At 39.5% G+C, this 25837-nt stretch overlaps 5 protein-coding genes across 5 annotated transcripts in view; 2 read left to right on the forward strand and 3 right to left on the reverse strand.

Annotated features, from left to right (window-relative positions):
• Positions 1 to 2310, reverse strand: part of LOC101307052 (probable sulfate transporter 3.5-like) — a 3477-nt gene extending 1167 nt beyond the window's left edge. Inside the window, exons 1-8 of the mRNA XM_004288644.1 lie at positions 1992 to 2310; positions 1686 to 1893; positions 1291 to 1462; positions 1118 to 1183; positions 867 to 986; positions 634 to 750; positions 420 to 546; positions 44 to 330 (exon numbers count right to left, since the gene is read on the reverse strand). Of these exons, the coding sequence (XP_004288692.1) occupies positions 44 to 330; positions 420 to 546; positions 634 to 750; positions 867 to 986; positions 1118 to 1183; positions 1291 to 1462; positions 1686 to 1893; positions 1992 to 2310 (1416 nt within the window). The remainder of the gene's footprint in view (positions 1 to 43; positions 331 to 419; positions 547 to 633; positions 751 to 866; positions 987 to 1117; positions 1184 to 1290; positions 1463 to 1685; positions 1894 to 1991) is intronic.
• A 3775-nt stretch (positions 2311 to 6085) lies between these two features.
• Positions 6086 to 8429, forward strand: LOC101307340. Its single transcript, XM_004288645.1, has 2 exons — positions 6086 to 7185; positions 8046 to 8429. Exon 1 carries the CDS (start codon positions 6086 to 6088, stop codon positions 7178 to 7180), a length of 1095 nt encoding a protein of 364 aa, XP_004288693.1. The 3' UTR covers positions 7181 to 7185; positions 8046 to 8429.
• Positions 8430 to 8882: 453 nt separating this feature from the next.
• Positions 8883 to 13099, reverse strand: LOC101307629 (ARF guanine-nucleotide exchange factor GNL2-like). The gene is made up of 2 exons (XM_004288646.1): positions 12060 to 13099; positions 8883 to 11973 (listed from the first exon to the last, which is right to left on the reverse strand). The coding sequence occupies exons 1-2, from the start codon at positions 13097 to 13099 to the stop codon at positions 8883 to 8885; spliced, it is 4131 nt and encodes a 1376-aa protein (XP_004288694.1).
• A 380-nt stretch (positions 13100 to 13479) lies between these two features.
• LOC101307930 (DNA mismatch repair protein MSH7-like) lies at positions 13480 to 20471 on the reverse strand. Its single transcript, XM_004288647.1, has 17 exons — positions 20167 to 20471; positions 19471 to 19957; positions 18993 to 19088; positions 18828 to 18883; positions 18638 to 18704; positions 18400 to 18495; positions 17879 to 18010; positions 17767 to 17800; positions 17616 to 17660; positions 17333 to 17526; positions 17122 to 17248; positions 16763 to 17040; positions 16292 to 16486; positions 15431 to 15841; positions 15211 to 15307; positions 14472 to 14599; positions 13480 to 13950 (listed from the first exon to the last, which is right to left on the reverse strand). The coding sequence occupies exons 1-17, from the start codon at positions 20469 to 20471 to the stop codon at positions 13480 to 13482; spliced, it is 3219 nt and encodes a 1072-aa protein (XP_004288695.1).
• A 1128-nt stretch (positions 20472 to 21599) lies between these two features.
• Positions 21600 to 23087, forward strand: LOC101299985 (F-box/LRR-repeat protein 4-like). The gene is made up of 2 exons (XM_004287039.1): positions 21600 to 22686; positions 22923 to 23087. The coding sequence occupies exon 1, from the start codon at positions 21601 to 21603 to the stop codon at positions 22663 to 22665; it is 1065 nt and encodes a 354-aa protein (XP_004287087.1). The 5' UTR covers position 21600; the 3' UTR covers positions 22666 to 22686; positions 22923 to 23087.
• The last annotated feature ends 2750 nt before the right edge of the window (positions 23088 to 25837 follow it).

The raw sequence follows: 25837 nt of genomic DNA on the forward strand, positions 1-25837 counted from the left end.
GAGAGAGAGAGAGAAGAGTTTGGAGGCGGTGAAGAATACTTACTGAGAAAACAAGACCAAAAAGCATGCTTCGGAGGACCACAGCAAAGAAGCAAGACACGCAGATTAAACAGTCGAACTTGTCAACCTTCCACAGTGCAGTAGCTTTATTGTAATCGATGATATGAATCATGGCGCAGATGATAATGGAAGATAGGGCAACAGTAGGGGTGTAACCAAATATAGGAGCCAAGACCAAAATCACCAACAGCATACACATTGACTGGACAGCATTCGCCATTTGCGTCTTGCATCCCGCGTTGTAATTCACCGCAGTCTTTGAAAATGGTCCTGCAACATTGATATGATATCTAGATCAATATATAAGGAACATACTATAAAAGGAACCAAGATAGAGCGTCGGCTAAAAATGCTTGTACCCGTAGACAAGTGACAAGAAGTCATAGATCCTATTGTGTTCATGAATCCCAAAGCTACCATTTCCCTATTCCCATCAATATTTTCATTGTGCTGTAAGCCAAAGCTCCTTCCAATGGCTATTGCTTCCTGGATGGTAATTAATCAAAGTTAGTTTCAAAATTAAGGATATTAATTTATTGATATAAATATGGTTGAAATTCATTAAAATCTTACAGCCAGGGCAATAATGCCAGTAACAGTCCCAGCTTTGAAAGCATATGGAAAATATTTCATGTCAAAGATCAAATGTTGAGCGGTAATAGGATTGAGTCCTCTCTTCAACTCTCCAACCTAACAAAGATTTAGAAAAAATTTTTCAGAAGTTATCTTGAATTTATATTCATGCTTACAGAAATATGTATGTAACTCTCTGAAATTAAGATTAGAGAGCATGCAGAATCACTTACAATGGCTATATTATGTTTCTTATCAATTTCGAAAAAATAAGCAAGACAGCAGCCAACTAGAACCACCACCAGTGGACCGACGGCTTGTACCAAAAATAGCTTCCTGGGGTTTATCTCCTTCTGCAATTTTACATATTATTCATATGATCATTATTAGAAGAAAACTATGCTTGTATAGATATGATTGATAAACTACATACGGGGTTTTGGTACTAATTATCATGTTAATATTCGTGTAGTAAAGCGCTTACAATTTTTCTTGTTATTTCAAGGAAAGCGACGAAGCAGGCACCAAGAACCGCAGGCTCCCAACACCACTGGAAAAGAAAAAAATGCCAAAACTGGTCAGTAATTAGGTTAATATATGTGTTTTGGTAGGAAACAAAATATCAGATAGTTCATTTCTGAAAACAAATAAACGAACCTCTTTTCTCATGTCGATAATACATTTCACAACAGAAAAGATGTCGGTTTTGCCTGTAAACCGCTTCAACCCTAATATTCCCTTAAATTGTTGCAAGCAAACTATAGTTGCACTCCCAGCCATAAAACCAGTGATGGTAGAATGTGATAAGAAATCTACTAAAATCCCCAATCTGCAAAATTCATGCACAACAACGCACTCATCTATTAATTCAAGTACTGGAAAACATAAGATGAAAATGAAAGATGGTAATTTCCATATATTAATTCTCTTACACATCTAACAAAACTTATTTCAACCTAGCTTTTGACATATAAATTGTTCATAATAAATATTTCAGTTTAGATTGCATAATAATGAAACCCTAGGCCTGCACTAATTTGATGTGCAAGTACCTTAGAAAACCCATTATTAGCTGCATGATGCCTGTGACAAAAGTTGTTGTGAAAACCAGATGAACAAACTTAGTGTACTCTGTATCAAAGTCCACTACTTGAGTGAGAATATCTTTGATAAGTAAATTGGCCGACGCCACATTTCCCACGGCAAGGTACTTGGAGTCCCCCATAACTGCATAAATCATAGGCGGAACAAAGCTCGTATCTGCACAACCAAAACCAGTATTAGTAATCAGTTTTATATATCTAACTTGTATTCAACAGTTTCATTAATGGTTTTTTTTTTCTTGACGATGGACTTACACAGGCCAACGAGGGGTGGCACGCCTGCGAGTCCAGCATAGCTAATTCCTTGGGGGATAGCAAGACTAGTAATGGTGATTCCGGCGACGAGATCGGATACGAATGTTTTGAGATTATACGTAGGGAACCACCCAAAGATCGGAACGAAGTACTGCACACCTCTCTTGATTTTCCCACATGCGTTCAACTCCCCGAAGCCATGAAAGGGGTCGTCGGGAAAGAGTGCTTCCATCACATCAGCTTTGAGTTGGGAGCTAAAGGGTCTCGGTTCTGCGAAGCTCACCTTCGGCTGGTTTGTTGTGGCCATATCGGTAGCCATGGTGTTCAGAGTGGTCGGACTGAGATGATGTTAGTTCAGAGTGGAGTAATATTCCACTGCCGAGAGTGTTTATATATAGGAATAATGGGAGTGAGTGAGGAGTGATGCTCTCTAACGGCCTAGCTAGGTTAACTCGACGTGGATAAGAATGGAGGTGCATATCTCATATTTTAGCTGCTTGGGACTATTTCTCTGCAGACAAGATCAAGAGTCAAAGGACCCGTATTTCCCTCTTACTTATCTTAATCGTTTTTACCATATCCTACTCCTAACCTACTTCATGGATCTACCTAACAGAATTCACGAAAGACCTAGTCCTCAAATAACAAGATTGCTATTGCTTTCGATAATGTCAAGAATTTAATTTTACTACAAATGGAAAATTCACATCGGAAAAAAAAAAGATTTAACAAAAAAAGTCAAAATAAATCGTAAAAGAAATTGCAATTCGCTCCACATTTTGAGGAATAACTTCCCAAAAATTCTCACCTTTATCCACACCGACAGGGTGTGTTTCTACTTTCAATTACTAGATCGAGCAAAGTGTTTGTTCTCATATATATATATCCATGTCCATGATGTGAGTTACCTTTCTTTTTTTGTTGTAAAAGATCATGAGTATTTTGTTGCATTCTTTTACATATTTCAAAGAGTCCCCAAGGTTATTTAAACTAGGTCATATAACAGTGACAAATTTTTTATTAGATAGTTATAAACTCTCTTTTGTTGTAAGGATTTTTGAGATATAACATGAAAGGTACATCTTACATTTTTGAGATATAACAAGAAACTAATTAACCTCACGATTCATACATTTCGGGAACAACTTCCCAAATTCTCACCTTTATCTTTTGCATACTTTCAATTACTAAAGCAGGAAAGTGTTTGTTTTCATGTCGCAAACGAAATATCCATATCCATGATGTGATTTAAAATCTACATGTTGTTTTGTGTGTTGTAAGATCGATCATGAGTATTTTGTTGCATTCTTCTACATATTCAAAGAGTCTTCAATGCTAGCTCATATGATATTTTGTTGCATTCTTTTACATATATATTCAAAGAGTCGTCAATGCTAGCTAGCTAGCTCATATAATAGCGACTAACTTTTTATTTAATAGTTATAAACTCTATAGTTTTGAGATATTGAAAGAAATTAACTTGATCGAAAGTGTAGTGATTGAAAGATATGATAATTCATAGAAGAGTAACATATTCCACTCTCGAGAGTGTACGTTAATGGAAATGAGGAAGGAGCGATACTCTCTGATGGCCTAGCTAGCTTAACTCGACCTAGATAGGAATGGAAGACCATATCTCATATTTTACATACTTCGGCTGCTAAAGGAGTGACATACAACATCAAAAGTTAAAGACCCGTATTTCCCTCTTATTTATCTTAATCATTTTTACCGTATCCTATTCCTAACCTACTCAAGAAATGCATGGATCCACCTCACAATATTGTCCAAAGATCAATTCAAATCACAAGATTGCTAGCTATTGCTTTCGATAATATCAACAATTTAATAATGGAAAATTCACATATCTCTACTATAATCTGTACTTTGGAAATTCACCAAATTATAAACTGTTATAAATGCCCTTAAAACTAAGGGTCGATCATTATAGTAAACAATAAAAATAAAAATAAAAAAACAAAACAAAGATAATTAAGAAACTACTTAGGTTGTGAGATGTATAACTGTATAATCCAGTAAACCGAATTTAACCGTTCAACTTTCCTTTTAGGTGATTGGGATCTGGCCGTGAAAATGTATGGATAAAAGGCTAGTAAAAAGAAATTTAACTAAAGAGTAAAAATAAAAAGTAAAAGAAGTTGCAATTGTCTCCATATCTTGGGGAATAACTTCCCAATAAATCTCACTCTGATCCACTAATTCGTTGTATTTGGCCTGTAATATATATTAAAACGTACGTATGGTATGGTATTGTATGTTGTTTGAGCTGTAATGTGTAGTGAACATCTGACCATTTAATAACCCTACTGACCTGAGTTTGAAACCTGCCAAGCCCAAAAAACCTATGTTTCTTTTCTTTTCTTTTTTCTATAATACTGGTGTGTACGTTTTTAGATCATGAGTATTTTCTTATATGAATACATAATGAAAGAGTCGTCGATTTTTTTTAAAATTTTTTTTTAGAAAATTTAATTGTTTATCGTTTCATCAACAATCAAAGGCCACAACTCGCAAAGCTTACATGAGAAAGACCGGCGGTAAGAAAGAAAGTCCCGGACAACCTATTCAAGCTAAAGCAAATTAATTAAAACACACCAGAACGCTCACACTTAAGTGAGCCTATACAAGAATGAACAAATAAACCATATCGTCTAATCATTCACTTGCCTAACACGCAATTGTGATCCAAGCAATGGAGCTAGAAAGAGTCTGCAATGTATGTTGCTTCGCGGCTAGCTACCTAGCTAGTTGAATACCATTGAAGTTACAAGTGCGTACGTATATAAGCAGTGCACACGATAATCTCGATTAACATACAACAGCATTGGAATGCATGTTCCACGATGCTTAGACGTACTACATACACAATTACACATCCTAGCTAGCTCGATTGATAGATAGGAACACTCTATCTACGACATAGCTAGCTATATCGATATCGAATATATGAAATGTACGTGATACTATCGTCTTCTCCATCACTTCAGTTCCTAGCTACCTTATTATTCCTCACTTTGGCTACATTTTGTTTAGATTCCTTTCCCCGATGGGAAAGCTGTGTTAGAACTTCTCTGAGTTTTTGTAGCATGGCTTGTGGCCGCGTTTGACGTCGATCCCTTTGATTCAGCTGAAGTACTGAACCGATGGTTTTGATGCTAAGATATGTGAACACATTTGGTTCATTGTTATAATTGTTTGCACCAGAATCTTGAATGCTTAGTATAGGAAAACGAATGGAACCGGATTCATATATAATTTGTTTTATTTTAGAAACAGTGTTCGTATATACACAGTATTTTTGTGCACTCACTGTGATATAGTTCTAGTTCTGATAATTAGCTAGTATGAAAAAGAAACCAATAAACAAAAACCCAATTACATAGTCAGATTGATTGATTGGTTTCAGTTTGAATCGTTTAACTTCTAACCTAAATTGGATGAATCCTAGATATCTTTATCTTGAGCTATGTATGTGCTAGCTATCTAGTCAGTATCACTCGGAAAAGTATAGATCAACTGCGGAGAGTGAAAATGGGATTGTAATTTTAATAACAACTCACCATAAATGAGTCTTTAGTAAGAATAAATTATCACGTGTGTCTTCAAAATAATAATAATTACAGACCTAATGAGTTTGATCTAATGGAAGCATACTAACTAGGCTATAAGTGGGGCGGACGCTGCAAGAATTCTCCTAGTAATATGAAGTACTTGGTTCGAACTCCAGCTTGTGAAAAACATCCCTTAGAGAGAGGTCATATACCTAAAATTGCTTCCGGCCCGGGAGTGGTAGCTCACGTGACCATCATTTACTATAATTAAGAAAAAATCAAGTGTTTGGACACAAAGGGGTCAAATTACAATACACCCTAACTAGCGGGGCTAACATTCAAATTCGAAACTCCCAAAAAGGGGACACTTTTCATAAATAAACCAAAGTTAGGGTTTCCTCCAGCTTCAGAATCTCATTTCCCTTCCAATCTCAAATTCCGGGTTCAAATTACCCGAAATCACAACCCAATTCCCCAAATTTCCAAATTAGGGTTCTGAAAGTCTCGACCTTTCCGGCTGAAATGGACGACATGGAAGACGACCAAAGGTACCACCCGAAACCCTACTCGTTAAACCACCATAGCTCCTCGAACCGGCGAAACCCCCACATCCGTAACACCCCGTATTCCCGGCCACCGCCGCCCAATCGGTACTCGCCGGAAGACGACGACGACGCTATCGAAGACGATTTGGACGAGGAGAGCTACGGCAAACAAGACGACGTCGTCGTCGTGGCGGAGCAGTACCACCAGCACCACCCGAACCGCGGCTTCGACGCCGAGAACGGCTGGGAATGGCACCCGAAGAAGAGGAAGCTGAAGAATTTGGATCCGGGTTCGGGTTACGAGTTCGCGCCCCGGGTCAAAATGCCGGGTCGGGTCGGGTCGGGTCAGGAGGAGTGGACGGAGCACGCGGTGTTTGTGCTGCTGGAGGTTTGGGGGGACAGGTTTCTGCAGCTTGGGAGGAAGAGCTTGCGGTCGGAGGATTGGGGTGACGTGGCGGCGAAGGTATCCGAGGGGTGTAAGATGGAGAGGAGTGAGAAGCAATGTAGGAGAATGCTGGATATGCTGAAGAGGAAGTATAAGAAGGAGAAGGCGAAAATGGAGGAAGGAGGGGGTTCAAGCAATTGGGGGTACTATAAGAAGATGGAAATGCTGATGGTGAATTCGATGAGGCAGGAATGTGGGTTGGCTTGTGGGGTGGATAATGGGGAGTATGTGTTTATGAACACGAGGGTGTATTTGGAGAAGTCGAATGGGTTTGATGAGATGATGGATAGTCCGGGGGAGTCGGAGGATGATGATGAGAATGAGAATGAGAATGTGAGTGGTCAGAACGGGTTTGGGTTTGCTCTTCCGAGACAGGGAGGGTCTTCGTACAGAGTGTTGGCGGAGTCTATTCAGAAGTTTGGGGAGATTTATGAGAATCTTGAGAGTAGAAAGAGGCAGCAGATGATGGAGTTGGAGAAGATGAGGAGGGAGTTTAATAAGGAAATGGAGGTGCAGAAGAAGCAGATTCTTGAGAGGGCGCAGGCGGAGATTGCAAAGATTCAGGAGGCGGGTGATGATGATGATGATGAAGACTCGGATACTTCTGCTGAAGATCTTACCGAATGATGGAGGTGGGATGTGTTAAGTATGTCTTTGCTTGCTCTTAGTCAGCATGTTAAGCTGCTTTGCCATAAACTTTGTTTCTCTTAATTGCGTACTGTTGAATTGCTTGCTAAAAACAAACTATTGCAGTTGTTTGTCCATTGCTAGGAATACTGACTTTCATTTGTTAACTTAGGTGAATATAAGTTTATGGTATTTCACTATTGGTTGGGTTGCTATGTTTTTGGAACACATTTGATTTACTTTATGGTCTTAGTGTTGTTCAGATCTCTGTCTCTCCCTTTGAGAACCAAAAGTCCTACAAAGTACAAACCATGACATGCATGGTTATGTGAGTAGAACTTTGTAGAGGCCACTGGCATTTGAATACTAAATGCAGAACAGAATTGGATACAAGTACAATTGGGTAATAAGGTCGGGACAATCGTAGAGGTAAGGCATTAGGCTCTAAACAATAGAATGTAGAACTTACTGACCTTATAGATAATTGGAGAATATCCAGTTTTGTTCAAGAACTTACAAAGTTTTGAGTCTTGACTCTGACCATCCTTGAATTTGGTTATCATCATTATATATCTTTTTTACATCCCTGCCAGAGGAGAAAAACTTTAGCTTAGGGGCTCAAGTTTGTCTGCCATAGCAAGATACCTCACCCCTGGGGACTTGATCTTTGCTCGCCAGTACCATATTCTTTGCTGCACTTCTTTGCTGTTCTTATTTGTGGGATGGTTTTGACTTCTTTTGTATCATTTCTTTGCAAAGTTGTTTTATACTCGTCAAGTCCTCATGGTTAGATATGTTTTTATAATTTTAAGAGGCAGCTTCATTGTTTGTGATGAACTATTTCTGTCTTAATTTCTTGTATCAGGACTGGCATCTGAGTGGAACCATCCTTGGAAAATTTTCTACTGTTTCGGAGTGGAACTGGCTGCTCTGTGAAGAAAAGGATTTGCGGGCATACATTGTGAATTCTCCTCATTTCTTGTCTTAGGATCGGCATCTGACTATCTGAGTGGAACTATTTATAACTTTTCAACTTTTTCGGAGTGGAACCTGTCCGCACTGTATTCAAGAGAAAGAATCTGCGATTACACATTGCAATTCTTGGAAGTTTTATCTGCTCTGATACATGTAATTTGGTAAGGATGGAAGCTGGTGTATTAACATGCAACATTTTCATCTGTAATTTATTTGCACTCCATTCCCCTATTATATGCGTAAATATTGATAATGCTAAGGAGCAATTCCTAACAGCTCCTCTATCCTCTAAATCTGAAATTCGACTAGAACAGAGCCCTTATTTTGTCTACTTTTTTTCGGCATAAGAAAGATAATTAAGGAAGTATTTGAAAGGCAAAGGCTGTTTTTCAGTATAGTTCAAATGGATATTCGGAAGATCTGTAGACGAAAATGTTTTTTTTATTTATTTATTTATTTTTTATTTTAAGTGTTTTCTATTGGCAGTGGATATAGACGGCAAAAGTCCCTTTGTCTGGAGTCTGAGTTCCATATTGAGCTAGGAGCATGAAATAGAGCAGCATAATTATGCTTTACCTTACAGAATAAGATACAAGATCTTCTAATGGCAAACCAAAATCGTATGCGGGAAACTTATGAAAACAGAAGAAAATGAAAAGTAACAAGATCAAAATTATCTCCTAGTTTCATTTCTAGAGCTATAGATGTGCAACTCATGAGGACTGCCTCATAAGTTTTCTTCTGGAAAAAGCTCATCCTTGATTGCAGGAGCTATCCACTGTATCTGAATATGTGTTATCTCCCAAAGGTCATCATCTTCCTTTTGCACTAGAATCTCTCTTTCCTTCATCATTGTAATCATCTGTCTCAATAAATCTGGGACTAGTTCTTGCAGTACTGTTGATTCACCATATCCACCTAAGTCAGCCTTCATACAAGTGTCCATTCTTCTCAACACTCCTAACCAAAATGTTCGAAACCCCGGGCTCTGTGATATCTGTATCAAGAATTGCAAGTACACTTCTGTCAAGAGCTTCAGTGCGATCTTTAATGTCGCTTCCATGCTTCTCATCTCCCTCTCTGCATGTTCCCTACGCGAGTACTCCAACATCTTTTCATGCAGATCATCAACCATTGCGAAAACAACAAGGTTGAAACAGTTTATGCAATTGACTGGAGTGAAGTCCAATGCCTCAGCAATTCTGAAACTCTTTTTAAGAGATAGAACTGCATGGTTTCTCATCTCTTCTCGCCGAGCTAAGCTGGACTTTCTAAGTACTTCACCTAGTTTGACAAACAAATTCATGGCAAAGCTGCAAGAAGAGCCTATACCTCTTGCCTCGTCTAAAGAGGAGTTGCTGTGGGCGCTGTAGCTGTTCGCAGGATCTGAGTAGTAGTTTCTATACCATTCGACCAACAAGTTTACAGACTCTGCTAACAGGTCCAGTATCTTTATGTTCTTCTCCAATGGACTGTTCTTAAGTGCAATAAAACTAAAGGCACAATCAATGCAGTAAGCGTAATTTATCCGCGAAACATGAGTTCCATCAGACATGAATCGGACAAGTGTCTCAACTCCTAGTTCATAGGTTTCAGTGTGTCTCCCAGAGACTTGTAACAAGTGGAGAACTGACTTCCAACCAAGTTGGGTTTGCAGATTGGCAGGGTACTCAGTCAGAATCTTGTTTAGTGATTGAGTTATGAAGTCACAGCAACTGTCTAAAATCTCTTTCTCCAGCTTCCACATTAGATTTATCGACTTGAAAATGAGCTCCTCCGGGATTTTTTCAGGTTGGAATGTCCCAAGGATCTTGAAACATATTTTGAAGAGGCCTGCAATGGCCTTTTCAGCGAATGGAATAGGGGAGAACATGGGAAACTGAGCAACCACAATCAGATAATCATGAAAACTAGGCCAAAATGTATGGAACCTCTGACTGTTGGCCGAAGTGATTGCAACTATTACATCCCAGCAGAAACCAACAGTTTCTTCTTCTTCAACTGCTGTACTAAACTTCTGTCCTTTCCCAGCAGCTGCATATATCAAAGACCGCCCGAGATTGAGCAAAGCATCCTCAGGAAATTTTGAACTATTGCTGAAGATGTTCCCAATTCGGCATTGTTTGATAACCTTGAGATTTTGTTCAAATTCACTAATGCCAAGGGATACAGCATCTTCTGCACTCTCTAGTGACATAAAATGTGAGAACCGATTAATCATGCCAGATGGCTGGCGGCCTCCAAACTTGGCATCTTGAGCTGGGAAGATTACACCGGATTCAGATGTTAAGTTTTCTGATGAGGTGGAAGCAGCAGCATCAAATTCAATGGCAGACTGTGGAAGCAGCTTTAGCCTCTTAAGTTTTAACAAGCAGTCAACAATGTTCCTCCAGCCCCCTCTAATTGACTCTCCAAAATTGTTTGCAATGGTGAAAACAGCAAGTGTAGCCATTCTTGGCTTCAAATCTTTGCTAAAAGCAAAGAGGGTTTCTTCTGCAGAGGCATATGGATTCAACAATGTAGTGAATTTGGAGAATGTGGCGAGAATTTGATCAAGAGTGTCTTCTAGTCCATACTGAGCTATCCTCGCCACCGAGAACAAACCTTCAATGCATTCATGGAGCAATTCTTCTTCTTCAGCATGCTCAAACACTGCAGAAAGAGCAGCCACTGATGGACCAGCAATGCAAGCAAACATATCTCTGCCTAGACGGCGATCAAATTCACATACAAAGAAAGGTTGCACAGTTATTGTTCGGTTCATCAACTCTATCCATCTGTTTGGGTTCATTTCTAGCTGAAGACCAGACTGTCCAAACACGGCAATTGCAGTATTTGAGATGGAATGGAAAAGGTCAGATAGATAATCTCTAGGAAGATCCTTTCCTCCATTGATTGCTCTATTGTTCCTGATGAACTCGTCTTCTGTCATTTTCTTCTTCACTTGTGGATTGTGTTGATCAGTATTGAGCATAATGAGAGAGTAGCAAAGAATCATCACCGTATCCTTGTTTGCAAAAATATCTGTAGGTTGTTGTTCATAAAAATTCTTTGAAAATACCTCAAGAATCCGCTCAATCTTCTGGGACTCTCCAGGTAACCTGAAAGTCTCAAGATAAGTCCGGAGACCACTGTCAAGATTCATGCCTGCAAATCCAAACGTTTCTGTATATTCTCTTAGAACTTGAATGTGAAACTCATCAGGATCACCAAGATAATCCCCTATCAACATCTTGTCTAGACCAGGAGTGTACCGGAAGAAGTAAGCCACAGACTTCGGATCCGGAGGATCAGAGACTAATTTGGTAAGTCTTAAGTACTCCATTCCCTTCTTTTCATCTCGATTATAATGGTGTCCAGCAATCATTATTTTCTTCTTCTGTGCTTTCCTGAGTCTTACAAATTCCACCCAAGTTTCCAAATACTCTTTAACCTGATCTTCCCAAAATGGAGTATACTCAGTAACTTCAACAGGATATGGCCCTGAAGGGCTTGTATCATTTTCTTTATCAATACTATCAGCAATGTTGTGGATCATGATTACTAACCCTTCAAAGGCTTGTATCTGTAAACTTGACAAAGGGGCACCCACCGGAAAACACTGCCTGCAAAGCAACTTCCCAATCTCCTCGAACACATTATAGCATAGGGGATCACAGTCATAGTTCACATAAACTTCGACTACGAATGTTGCCTGCCTGCAGAAGTTTATAATTCCTTCCAGTGCAACTTCTTGTAGTTGGGTTGTTGCTCCTGGAGCTGATGCAACTCTAAAAATCTCAAATGTGAAGAACGATTCTAACTGGAGACGAATGTGCCTGCAAAAAAAACGCCAAAAGTGATCATGGTTCAAGTTATAGTTTGGAAAGAAACTCAAACTCAAGCATTTCATGTCAAAATTAACCTGCGAAGAAAATGATACATATTCAAAACCGTACTGCAAATCATGGAAAACACAACCGGGCTTGAACAAGTCCCATAGTGCACCAAATGGTGAAACAGATCATCTTTCATCATCCTCAAAAGCTTCGAATGTGTCCCAATCCCATCTCCACTCAACTCGATCGCGGTGTTGATCAAAACCAAAGCAAAAAGCTGCACATCTTCATCAGCAGTTTGAACCGTAGACCCATCTGTCTCGACCACTTCAACCACATTGAGCAAAGAACACAATAAATGAAATATATCAACCGCACACCTCATTCCATACCCGAAATCCAAACCACCGTCGTCGACGTCTTCAGTATCAGTCTCCGACCCCTCATCGTGGATGTCAACTTCCGGCAACCGTGAAAAGATAATGTGGATCAAATCATGCATGGTGTACTTAGCAGTACGTTGAAGCAAGTCCCCTCGTGACGTGGATTGTTGCACGACTTGGAAACAAGTGTTGACAATGGTGCACACAGCTTGGTCAGACAACAACACTGCCGCCCTGTGGTTCATAACTCCGGTGAGGAGCTGCAGAATGTGCATCATCACGGCGTCCTCCGACACCGGATCAGTCTTCTCAAGCCTACACGTGGTGATGGCATTGACAACGGTGTTGATGGCGTCCTTGGCTCCAGGGGTCTTCTCGTCGAAGACTCCGAGCTTGAGAATCTTCAAGGTGGCAGAGAGGGCGACTCTGGTGGCGGCGGCGTGGACGAAGTCGCTCTGGATGACGTCGAGGAAGGGAGAGATGTAGATGGTAGGGTCTATTGTGCGCCATTCTTGTTGAGGGTTGAAGATCAAGGCTCGAAGTGACTTGAGGGATTGGAGAAGAGAAGGGTCGACGTTGTCTTCCGGGGCGGCGCCGAAGACGTGAGAGTTGGAGTCACTGGGGCGGCGGATGACGGCAAGGACGGTGCCGACTTCGGTGTTGAGCATGCAAGAGAGTCCGAGCTCTTTCCTTTTGAGTTTGGTGGCTTGCTTGGTCTTGCCATTGCTTTCATGGTTCTCCATAGGAGGAAGAGGAAAAGGAAACCGTTGAACAAGTTCAAAAAACGGTTATAGTTTCTGGTCTTTAGCAAACGTGAGGTCAGTTAAATTTCTGATTAGATATTACTGGTTAATTTGGATGGTTAAGAATACAGGTTTGATAGGTTCTACCTCTATTTTCTCCTCATTTAGTGCATTTCAGCACCAATTCTAAGTCAAACCCTGCAGACCCTGCAGAATCGCAATGTATCTCACACGAAATCATGCACCAAAGACAAAGGGTTTCTCTACATATGGTAAATGGAGTGACAAGTTCAAAACCCCCTTCACTAGCCTAACTTGCGTGCTAAGTCATCAAAACGAGAGATCCTTACGCTGCTAGCTATTGATTCTGGCGCCTACTGTCAGTTAGCTGATCTATATGAGCACTTTAGTTCTTGCTGCAAGCAAAACAATACATCCAATGAATCTTCGTCGTTATAGTTACCGGCTTGTGAAACTGTTAGCAGTGTCTTCAGCCATTCCTCATGGAGAGTTGAGAACTCTGATCTCTGTTCACTAGACTTGAAGCTTTCTCCAACGGATTTCTTCATTACTTGGCCAGCCTTCGAAGCAGCTTCAACCACCTTCTCAGGGATCCCAGCCATCATTGCTACTTGCAATCCATAACTCTCTGGGCATGCCCCTGAGGTAAGGCGATAGAGAAATACCAGCTCTTGGTCTCTTTTTAAAGGGGATACAGATTTTGACCTAAATGCACATGCCATGTGTTGTAATGAAACGTGTGGATGAGACGCAAATTCTCTCGTAAGCGGGTGATAGTGTGTGGCGAATAACAATCTGCAGTTAATCTTTTCAACAAGATGGCGAAATACCTGAACAAGTATAAACAGATGAATCTATTAAACATGGAACATGGCATAACATTAGCATAATGATATAAGTAATGGATAAAACCGTTCACAAACAGATTAGTAGAAAATTGATACAAATGCAGTGCAAGTTATCAGTAGAATACAAATTCATAGAAAACTCAAAGGAACAACAGGTATTTTAAGTCTATCTTGCTACTTCATATGCCTCACAAGTTTCTTCATGCATGTGGATGGTGGTATGTGTAGCATACTTATTTCTCAGCCGCAGCTACAACTGATTACAAAATGAACTAATATTCTCAAGTCTCAACTGGTTTACTTTCTTAGACTATAAATGCTTCAGTTTTTGAATCAGTGCACAGGTACAGTAGAGGTGAATGAATTCAAGTATTTATGTATCAATGAAGTCCCTCCCAAGCAGATATTTAGAAATGGTAAATTATATATATCTGAATGAGGGATGAGTTTGATTATTGGTAATTTGATATTGAATGTATGATGAGTAGTAAAGGATGTCTCACAGCATATGCAATGGCATATCCATCAAAAGTGCTTGTTCCACGACCCAATTCATCAAGAATAACCAAAGAATCTGGAGTTGCATGCTGAAGAACTGATGCCGTCTCTGTGCATTCCACAAAGAAGGTACCTGAGAATAAAAGAAAATGAACACCAATCATCAAATTTTGCAACTGAAAATATGAAAAGTTTAATATTCAAACTGATATGACTACCGGATCCTGCATTTGAATGTTAATTTACTACTGTGAGTTGCTAAATACAACCAGACTCAACATTCAACAACTCTTAACCAGTGCAGAGAACCAAAGTAAAAGAACTCTATGAAGCAGAGATTGGACGGACTATAAGCTTTCCAATAATTTCGAAATTAAATTACTTAAAAAAAAACCAACAAAACTTAATTTGGGGAAGACTAGGAAGCCTAGCACCACCACCAGGACTACAAAGACCACCGGTCCTGAAACCCAACTACAAGCCCTTAGTCACCAAGACTCCCAGACTGCCATTAGTTTATCATCAACCCTCACCACACCTGTTCCAGTGTTGAATTCATTACAATGCATATCCTAGCTCCCTATTTGCTTTATTTTCATTTCAAATCAGAGCTTGTCAATAGTTGCACTGACAAAAAGAAGAGAACCCATTGTCTCTTTTTTTTTTTGGTTTTCCCCACAGGTGACAATGATCAGAAAGAACACAAAACAAAAGAAATGAACATATTAGTTTGCTAGGACTTACTCTCGCCAGTCATGATACGATCAGTGGCACCAAGCCGTGTAAAGATGATGTCCACAAGTGAGAGAACACATATCTCACAGGGCACGTAACAGCCCAGCTGCAAGCCATCAATGAATCAAATAACAAGATGTCAAAATCTCTATTGCTCCAAAATCTGTAAGTGTTTTGCCAACTCAGTATCTGGTTTTAGAAAGGAAATTGCTCAGAGAAAAAGAATAACCTGGGCAAGTATTACAGCCAGACATGTGGAACGAAGAAGAGTTGATTTCCCACCCATGTTCGGTCCAGTTAATAGTAAAGTGCGTGGATGATATCCATCAGTATTTTCACCTAGAACTACGTCATTTGGTACAGGCAGTCCACCATTTTCACCAAGAGCAAATGGATGCCACAGCCCTTTAATATTGAGTGTAGGACATCCATTTTCTCCATTCAAGGTTGTTTGAGATTGAGGCAAAAGAACAGGTCTGGACATGGCTCCACCTGGGAAACTTGAAGTAACTGCAAAAGATCTCAGTACATCAATACAGTTGATGCCATGTATGACATCAGTCCACTCAGTTGCTTTCTCCATAAATAGCTCGACTAGAATTGAGAGTGTTTCGGCATCTGAATCAGTTGCACCATGATCCTGGCACCAAATTCAATGTCAGTTGTCTGCATATAGGTTCATCTCATGAAAATAAAATCATAATTTGTGTACCATGCAGTACATGAAAATACTGATAAACTTTGTTGTCTAAAGTATGGGTGAGCTAGAGCTAGAAAGGCTCCTGTCCAAACAAACAGTAGACCTTCATTCCTCATCGCTAGAAATACCCACAGCTTTTATTTGTAAGAAGATATGAAGAAAGTCTGAAGTCTACTCCTAAGCTTTTCAATAATCCAATGATAGAAATATGAGATGAGAAAATGAGACTTCAAGACAGAAAATACAGTACAAAACATGACAAGCCATAGGCCCATAGCAATATGTTCAAGTTACCAAAAGCAGCTACTATGATCAACTATTAACACCAAAGATGGAAACTTATTGTGAACACCATATGAGACGACGACTACTGAACGGAAAAAGAAGTACCTGGTAATTTGGGAAATCACTATCTACAGCTGCTTCAAATTGCTTAAGATATAGATCAAGCCCATCACTGCCACTTAGACTTGGAACTTTAAATAGTTTTAATAATAGCTCAATCATATGCCCTTCATTTTGTAACACCTTTAACAAATCCAGTCCAAATCTGAGGCCTTTCACAAGAGTCCCGAACACTTTCACCTGTCACACACAAAGTATTATAAATTTGTTCATATTAATAGAATTCTTATATATTGCTGCTAATTCATGTCAGCTAGAGGTGTCAATATACTCTCCTAGTGTTGCGACAATCTTCAATGAGCCTAGACTCTGAACACTATCCCTTGTATGCATAGAAAATGATAGAAAAGATATAACTAAGCAATGCAATCAAGAGAATTCTGAACGGTGATAAACATTTGCCAGGTTCCTTCAAGTTTTCAATAAAAAATTCATAATAAAGTAGAGAATACTTACTCTCTGTTTTAGTACTTTCTTGCCAAATAATGGCAATAGGAGGGAAGCTGACGACTGGACACTTGCCCTGACCCGTCCAAACAACCTCTCTAAGTCTGGAAGCTTGCGGAGATACTGAGCAATAAGTGGTACCATTTCTGGATGACCCAGTAGATCTTCAACCACATTAAGCCGGTTATTAATGGCTTCAACAGATTTCAAGGGATGGCAGATCCACTTCCTCAGAAGCCGCTTACCAGATGCTGTCACACAGTTATCGAGAAATGCATACAGCGTACCTGAAACCATGATAGAAATTAGCACAATAAACCTGACAAACCTGAGTATTCTGGTCAAACCCAAAGAAAGGGAACACTTGCCTGATGGACCACCATCAGCAGTATTACTGAAAATCTCAAGATTTATCAGTGTCTGTCCATCCATTTTGAGGCAACCACTATAAACTTGGTAAGGTAATATATCTCCATTGCGTAGAACATCATCTAACTGAATGGGAAATAAAATGTGTCAGTTATACATAAATGCTATAAATTAGTATCCATTTTACAGGAGACATGCAAGTGAGCTTACCATCAACCTGGATAGATGGTCAATAAGTGTACCAAGAGCAGGTAAAGTGATGTCATGGTGTACACCATCAAGTCCATGATTCCATGAATTAGAAGACCCTTTGAAGTATCCTTTCAACTGAATCAGTTTACTAACTTCAGAAGCATCCACAAAATCATTGACCGGCTGCACTGGAGTCAATTGCAGTGCAGAACCTGCAAGATAAACAAAAATAATCAGTCACCTCTCTCTGTATCTATCTATCACACTTTCAATTAGGAAAAAGGAAAAGATGTCTTCAAACCTGTTGAGTACTTTTTGAGTGCCTTTTGAGCTTCTTTTGACAGCCCTGAACGGAGTTGAATATTGAAGTTTCAAGATATGATATATTTCAAAAAACTTCAAGGTGGAACTTGCAAAACAAGAGGACGTGCAGAAAAGAAAAATTGTCTTACCTCTATTCTCATATATAACTTCTTTAGGTGACACCTAGCATCCCATGAAGAAATTAGAATACAAGTTCTCAAGCCTTCAAGAATAACAAGAGATGAAGAAGAAAGAGCATACTTGCATCAATAGAGCCCCCAAAGCAGCACAGGAAGCATCATCACTGATAGCACCAATCCAGAACTTTAAAGCAGAACAATCAACAAAAGCAAACCCATATACAACTGAACCATTATCAACCCCAGAGTTCCCCTAAAACAGAAGAGAATTGTGAGTACAGTAATTTTGAAAAGTGAAAACATATTTCTGGTAGTCGAAAGATAAGCATGTCAGGAAGCATGACAAACTAATCAGAGAAGGCAGATACAATGAAGATGAATAATATTAATACTGAGAAACAGTAAATAAATACATTCAAAGCAGAATAAGAGCCTGCTCTGGTGCTTTCTCTTAACCTCTCTGAGTTGAATATCGATTGTATTCAGTGACTTTAGGACGTATACATTTAGTACCACTGGGATCAGACTGAGCTTACAAATACCACAATCAAAATATGAAAAACATGGTAGACATAGCAAGTGGCAGAAAACTAAATATGCAACTACACTCAAGATAGTTGAAAAATTCCGTACATCACAAACCTCTTTTATTGCAAGAAGATGAACAGCATCAGGTCCAATATTTCCATCAGTTGTGGTTGATGGTGTGACAACCTGAACCAATTTTCTTGGAATTACCTGTAATCAGAGATTCAAAATTCAGACATTCAACTCATAGTTACTAAATAATCACTGAATGACAGAGGCTTTAATAAGTTATTCTACTTTTTACAGACCCAGATAAAGAAATAAGAAAAATAAGTTTGCATTGTCAACTTACAGCTTTGGCACCTCTGGCTTTTGCTTGCTCAGAAGTTTCCAGCTGCTCTATCCGTCCAACTTTATACCTTAACAGCAGATGTAACAAAGAACAAGTCAATTATGATGTATTAACATACTAAACTAGAAACTCATCCTACTACAAAGGATGCAGATGCTGATCAAGTTAATAGGACCAGTCAATCACATACCCACGGACAACCAATTTTTGAACAGCATCGTCAATCCCACTTTCAGATATGCCAACCTGACCACAGCGAAAATCAATACATGTAAATTATTCCAATCAACTGATAAACATATACTTTGTTGGAAGAACAAGTATACAAATAAAAACAAACAGTGATTCAAGTCACCTGGCGGCATTTCCCAACACCACTCAAGGTCATTTTCCAATCAAGCTCCTTGTGGCCAATTTCAGCATCTATTTCATATAGCTCATAAAACTTTCCCTGTGTTTGACCACAAGTCATCATATTAGGTCACAGTGATATAGTGTAAACAACAAGGTTGAGCTAATACGTTCTGCAAAATAAAAACCAACTTTGTTCTACATCATTCTCTTTAAAAGAAGGCAAGCAGAAAAAATATGTTGTGAAAATAAATCATCCCAAAACCCTTGACATAGATCAGAATATGAACCAACTAGCAAGCCAAATGTTATCTACTCAGTCTTATGGAGAAAACAAAACATCTCTATTTGCTCATTCTACAAATGGATTGCTTAGGTGAATTGTCAAACTGAATTTGTGGTGCCACAGTGTTTAATGAGCTACAGACCCAGACAAAACATGATGCACTTCAAGTATAAATGTTTAACTAGTTCTAACTCACCACTTTAAAGAAAATCACAACATCCATATACTGACACTTGACATCCCAGTATTGTCTCTGTGATGCGGACATTTTCTTCAAAGCATCAGGCGGTATATAAAGCGATGTTCTGTCATAGAGAGGATCACCAGGCCTTCTGCGATTCGCATCTCTAATTCGGGACGGATCAAGCCACTCAAACTTGCTAGCCATTTCAGACGCCTCCCCACGGCTCTTGTCTAAGACTATCGGCTCCTCAAGAACTTTCAATCTTTTACTAGAATTTGGCACAGAACTCCCAAATATATCCCCAAACTTAGGTATCTCCTCTTGAATCCGCTTCATACGAGGTACTAGACGCTGTGTCCCCGGTGTTTCTGGTCCAGCAATGTCATCATCACTTTCGATAAGCATCACAGAACCTTTTTTAAGTTTCTCACCGGAATTCGCATCATTAAATTTACCAGATACTACACAATCATTACCGGAACCACCAGTTGGTTCATTCCTACACACAAAATCATAAAACAGAATTTAAAATTTGTTTCCAAAATTCCAAAACAGCTAAACATAACACTATCAACTACTATACCCAAGGCTTCAGAGTCACTATTAAGCTTGAACAGTAGGTAAAACCCTAAGCATTTCTATGCGATTCACCAGAATAAGTAAGTAAAAATCACTATCAATTTTACTGGATAAGATAAGGAACAGTACCGGTGGCTCTGAGAAGCCTTATGTGAGTCATCGACCTTCATAAACTTATGCATAATACTAGAGAAAGGCGAAGAGTCTCTCAGGCTCGCAGAATTCGCCGTCAGAATCTGACGTGGCACCTTCTCCGGCGGCGTGTCGGTTCCTCGGACTTTGAGATCCGGAGCCTGATTGGATCCTACGGCCTTCTGCTCCTGCTGCTTCGCCGCGAAATGGTCAGCTCGCCGGCCATCGTCTGCGGCGGCGGTGCTGCTCTTCTCCGGCGAGGGTTTCCGGAAAAAGGAGAGGATTGATTTCTGGCGCTGCATATTGTCAATTCAGAGAGAAATGCATAAAGACAAAAGGCGCCGAATCGGCTAGTTTTATTTAGCGGAAGAAAAATTTGGCGCCAAAATATTGCGCTTTTGGGGAAATGTTTTCCCGGCGGTGATTTTGATTTGACCTAGCACGAAACGACGTCGTATTAGGCTCCAGCACGTGAGCCAATGATACGTCACCACGTTGCAAACGGCGACACAGCTAATAAATATTTTTTACATTATCATCCTATTATAATTGTTAGGCCTCATTTGATACGCGGAAAGAAAAATAGTTCTATTTTCTTTCCCAAGGGAAGGGAAAGAGAAGAAAAATAAAATTTCCCAACGATTTTCTGTTCCAATGTTTGGTAACACAAGAAAAATCATCCAAAAAGTTGTTAATTAAAATAATAAAATAATATATTATGAGTAATAAATGCAATAAAATAAGATTGGAAAATGGTTTCTATGGGCTATAGATTTTGGAACGAACAACTTTCCCTCATATTTTGATGGTTCCATTAGAAGTAAAGTTGCAGCTGGAGGTTTTATTTTAAGAACAAAAGTTGGTAAACCTCTTATGGCAGCTGCCTTCAACTCTTGTGTTGCTAGTGTTCCCCTTGCAGAAGCTCTTGCGCTAAGAAACAGTCTGGTATGCACTAAAGAGAAAGGCTTGTCAAAGATTTAAGTAGAAGGCGATTCCAAGCTTGCCATTGACATTGCGAATGGAGTTTGTGATCCCCCTTAGAGGCTTCTAAAGATCTTGTTAAAATGTAATTTTGTATCCATCAGCTTCAAACATGTATTGAGGGAACTAATTTCGTGGCCAATACTTTGGCTAACATAGGGTATAAGGTTGAGAATTGTCACTTATGGGAAGAGTGTGTTCCTCTAAAAGCATCTCTTGTTCTTGTTTTTGATAATGTAAACTCTGAGTGTCGGTGAGGTACCTCTATATAATATATTTTCTTCTCAATAAAAAAAAAATAAAAACTTTCCTCATATTTTCTCAATCTTCAGCCAAATATATCGAAAAGTAACGAATTTCATTTCTTGACGGTTACTTTCCGCGAACCAAACGAGCCGTTAATGTAAACCCTGTTTTGCTCAAAACCCAGGAACCAGAAAATCGATTCAGATGGTGGAGATTTCTCAACTGAATGAAGATCTATTGGGTCAGATCCTGAAACGGGTCAGCGACCCGGATGAAAGGAAACGGGTTTCCCAAGTCTGCAAACAATGGTTCATACTCGAGCGTCTAACCAGAACGTCACTCACTTTTCTCGAACTCCGTTTTCTCCTTCAGGTACTTCCTCGATTCCCGAATCTAGTTACATTTCAGACATCCGAGCCTATCTTCATGGACGCAGACCTTAAATTCTTAGCCCAAACATGTCCCAAGCTGGAGACCCTCAATCTCGACACCACAAAACGCAAATCAGGGTTTTTACCGATGAACGGTCTTCACGCTCTGTCACTTGGCGGCGGCCTTCCGAAATTGTCCGAGCTTTTTCTCTTTGGGAGAGATAATGTAGTCGTTGATAAATGGTTACATGAGTTGCCACATGATAAGTTGACTTGTTTGGATTTGGGACACTGCAGGTTTGTCGATGACAAAGGGTTGGTAGTAATTGGGGATATGTGTACTAGTTTGCGTTACTTGAATTTGGCAAAGTCCAAGATTTCGGACTTTGGTTTGAGATTGTTGGCAAATGGAAGGTGCTCGAAAACCCTCAGGACATTGGTGCTTTCTCAATGCTGTTATATAACTGATTTGGGGTTGGCGCATTTGCGGAATATGCAATTCTTGGAAGTGCTGGATTTGGACTACTGCGGGGAGGAAGTCACCGATATTGGAGTTATAGCTGCAGTCTCTTCAAATCGATCCCTCAAGAAGTTGAACTTGAGTTTGTTGAGGAATGTGTCGGACCAAAGCATGGTGTTTCTTGCTGAGAATTGCCCCAACTTACAGTTTCTTGATTTAAGTGGTACTAATGTTACTGGTGCCGGAGTTCGTGCATTTTCTGGTCACAGGTGCCTAGAGTCTCTTGATTTGCACGGGAGTGGTGAATTTTGTTGGTGCGATATCGAGTACTTGGTGCTTGGATGCCAGTCACTCAAGTCTGTCCACCTGTCTAGGCCGCCTATGGACTCAGTTCCAGAAAGCGTTAGCAGAATTGTGACATTGACTGATTTGTGGTGAAGACAACTTCAACTTCACCAGGTTTGTTATGTTTTTTAATTGGTTTATCTATGTGTTGCTTCAATAAAACTGAATGTAATAGGCTGCAAAGCAATGCTATCCCTCAAGAAATTGAACATAATTCGGTGTCTTATGTCTTTGACCGAAGCATTGTTGCTCTGGATGAGAATTGCCACAACTTAGAGATGCTGAATTTTAGTGGTTGTGTATATTCCGGCCGCAGTTGCTTGCTTGAAATCTGTTGTTTTGCCTTGTAGGTGGCTCTGTGGAAGTGCGTGGAAAAGGTTGTAGCAAGTTGAAGTTGAATCAGATGCCAGAAAGCGATGGGAGAATTGTGAGGTTCTTTTCATGCCCAAATTTGGAGAATGTTTGGTTCTGTTTTGATACTTTTTTGGTTTCTTTATCTATCTATTTAGTTTGAGTTGTGTTCTCTTGTTATATTGCTCTATCGATCTCAATCATGAAAATCACTAGCAACTTTATCTAGTTATAGATTTCAACACCTTGAAATTTTGTATATTTCAGCAGTGTTGTCTTGCTAATTTAGTTGTCTTTCGATATTACACAGCCGAGGTAATTGTAGTTGACAATAGATTTTTTAACTTCATATATATTGACAATATATACAGACTGGGAGATCTAATTCATAAACCTACAAGTTGAACTATGGAAGTCTGGACCTAATTAAGTGAAGTTTGTTTGGATATAATAGGTAATCAGAATGCCTGCATTTGTACCATTGTGTGGTAGAAGGTAGATATGTAAGTTATATTTTGGGTGTCTATGAGAAACTTGAATTTCATACCTGGTTTTTTCTTCATTTTTATGACAAAATGGCGTTTTAAAGTAAATCTGTTTGGGGTTTTTTGTGTTTATGTTTGGTCAATGATTTTGCTACTTGAGACTTATAGGAACTACAACTACAGCTACATATATAACTAATAACTGATAATCCAGTCATACAAACTTGATAATTGATATGTTTTGAATTCATATGTTTCAGAATGTTTCATCGACTCACCTACAATACAACATGCAGAACTCAAAATAAAAAGTTTAATTCTGATCGAAATCATGTTTAGTATATGCTCTATTCTCAGTAACCCGTATTGCATTCCCTAATAACATAGATGTGTCTGGATTAGCAAATTCATAAGGTGTTAAGAATTTACTTAGATGTTTGACACTTATCCTTGCTTCCTCTTTACTTATATTGAACATGGTGAACATATATCAAAGACGACAACCTACAACTGAAAAGGACTGAGATGATAGGAGTTTTTAGTGGGTCAGTCGCGACTCATCTATGCCTTCTTCTATAACTAATGTTCAAAAATAATAGGTCTGAATAATCAGAGCATCTTCAGTATACGGTGTGTATCTACACATATATATGAGTATGAAATAATCATAGCATCTTCGGAACATATAAAGGGTGTTACTAAATGTACCCAGTAAACTTCTAAATAGACCCAACACAACAATTTTTATCACATATTTTTCTATTTTACCCCTAAAATAGTAAATTTAATTTTAAAAAAGATGCATTCTTATTACTGTAATTTACAAGAAACACAGATCCAGCACCTTGAATCGGAAAATAAAGGAAACCCAGCACCTCTGGAATATCGATCGTTTTCATTACCAGTGTGTTTCAACATCAATTGAACAAGGCCAAACAACTTGTCAAACACTATTTCTCCTTTTCAAATCTGTACTTTAAAAATGTTGGATTCAATTGAAAGGCAAACAAACTATAAATTCTAATAAACTGCATAAAAACGATACGAAAGATGATATTTCACAAAGAAATAGAAGAAGATCAAGGAAGAAAGTGAGAGAGAGAGAGAGAGAGAGAGAGAGAGAGAGAGAGAGAGAGAGAGATCTAAGAGTATTCCAACACAACCCATCATGCGACTATGATTCATAGATTCTTATTCTAAAGCTGTATCACATCTGGGTGCTTCCCAGTTCTCCCACGCCATTATCCTTTATTCTTCTTTAATTACATTTAGCTATTAGCTAACCTCACAATCATATCATATCATTTCATCATCAAATATTCTTATGATTGTGCTGATGTTCTTCGGTCTTGATTCATAAACACTACGATTGGGGGATATTGAATGAGGCACGAACGGCAATTTATTATGATAATTTTAATTTATTTTTTATATATTAAAATTGGGGTAAAAATATTATAAAATATTATGCTGAGTTTACTTAGATATTTGCTGTGTAAATTTGGAAGCACTCCATATAAATGAACGAGTAAAATTAAGACCAAGTATAATAAGAATTTGCTTTCGTTATCCCTTCTTCCAACTAGGACCCAAACGACGTCGCATAACTATTTCCAGAACCTCCCGCCAATTCTGCCTCGCCACGTTGTACACGGAGCCCATAGATATTTGTCTACGATTGCCACGCTGTCAGCTCTATCCTCCAAAAACAGAGAACTTTTGAGAAGTTTCGAGATGCTCCCTCACCTCCCTCGCTATATAAACCGTTTTGTTTTGCATTCATTACCTATCTAATTTTTCTTCAACAACCTCCTCTCTCTTTCTCTCCTAAATCCACAGAATCTAATTCCGTTTCTCTCTCTAATTCCGTTTCTCTCTCTTCAACTTTTCCGATCATGCCGAACCGATCCGCCGGAGCACTGACACAGGACTGGGAGCCGGTGGTGATCCACAAGTCCAAGCCGAAGCCACAAGACCTCCGCAAACCCAAGGTGGTGAACCAGGCCCTCCGGTCCGGCGCGCCGGTCCAGACGATCAAGAAGTCCGACGCCGGCCACAACAAGAAGGCGGCGCCGGTGGTGAGCGTGAAGAAGCTGGACGAGGCGGCCGAGCCGGCGGCGCTGGACCGAGTCTCGGCGGATGTGAGGCATGCGATTCAGAAGGCGCGGCTGGAGAAGAAGATGAGTCAGGCTGACCTGGCTAAGAGGATCAACGAGCTCCCTAAGGTGGTTCAGGAGTATGAGAACGGGAAGGCCGTGCCGAACCAGGCGGTGCTGGCGAAGATGGAAAGGGTTCTCGAGGTGAAGCTCAGGGGTAAAGTCGGTAAATAAGATCAAAACGGCTGCGTTTTGGGGGTTAGGGTTTCTGTGATGAACATAATGTGAGTGGTCTGTTTGGTAATTAGCTATGAGATCTGAGTATAATGTTTT

The sequence above is a fragment of the Fragaria vesca genome, linkage group LG1 (assembly GCF_000184155.1).
Source record: "Fragaria vesca subsp. vesca linkage group LG1, FraVesHawaii_1.0, whole genome shotgun sequence".
Classification (NCBI taxonomy): domain Eukaryota; kingdom Viridiplantae; phylum Streptophyta; class Magnoliopsida; order Rosales; family Rosaceae; genus Fragaria; species Fragaria vesca.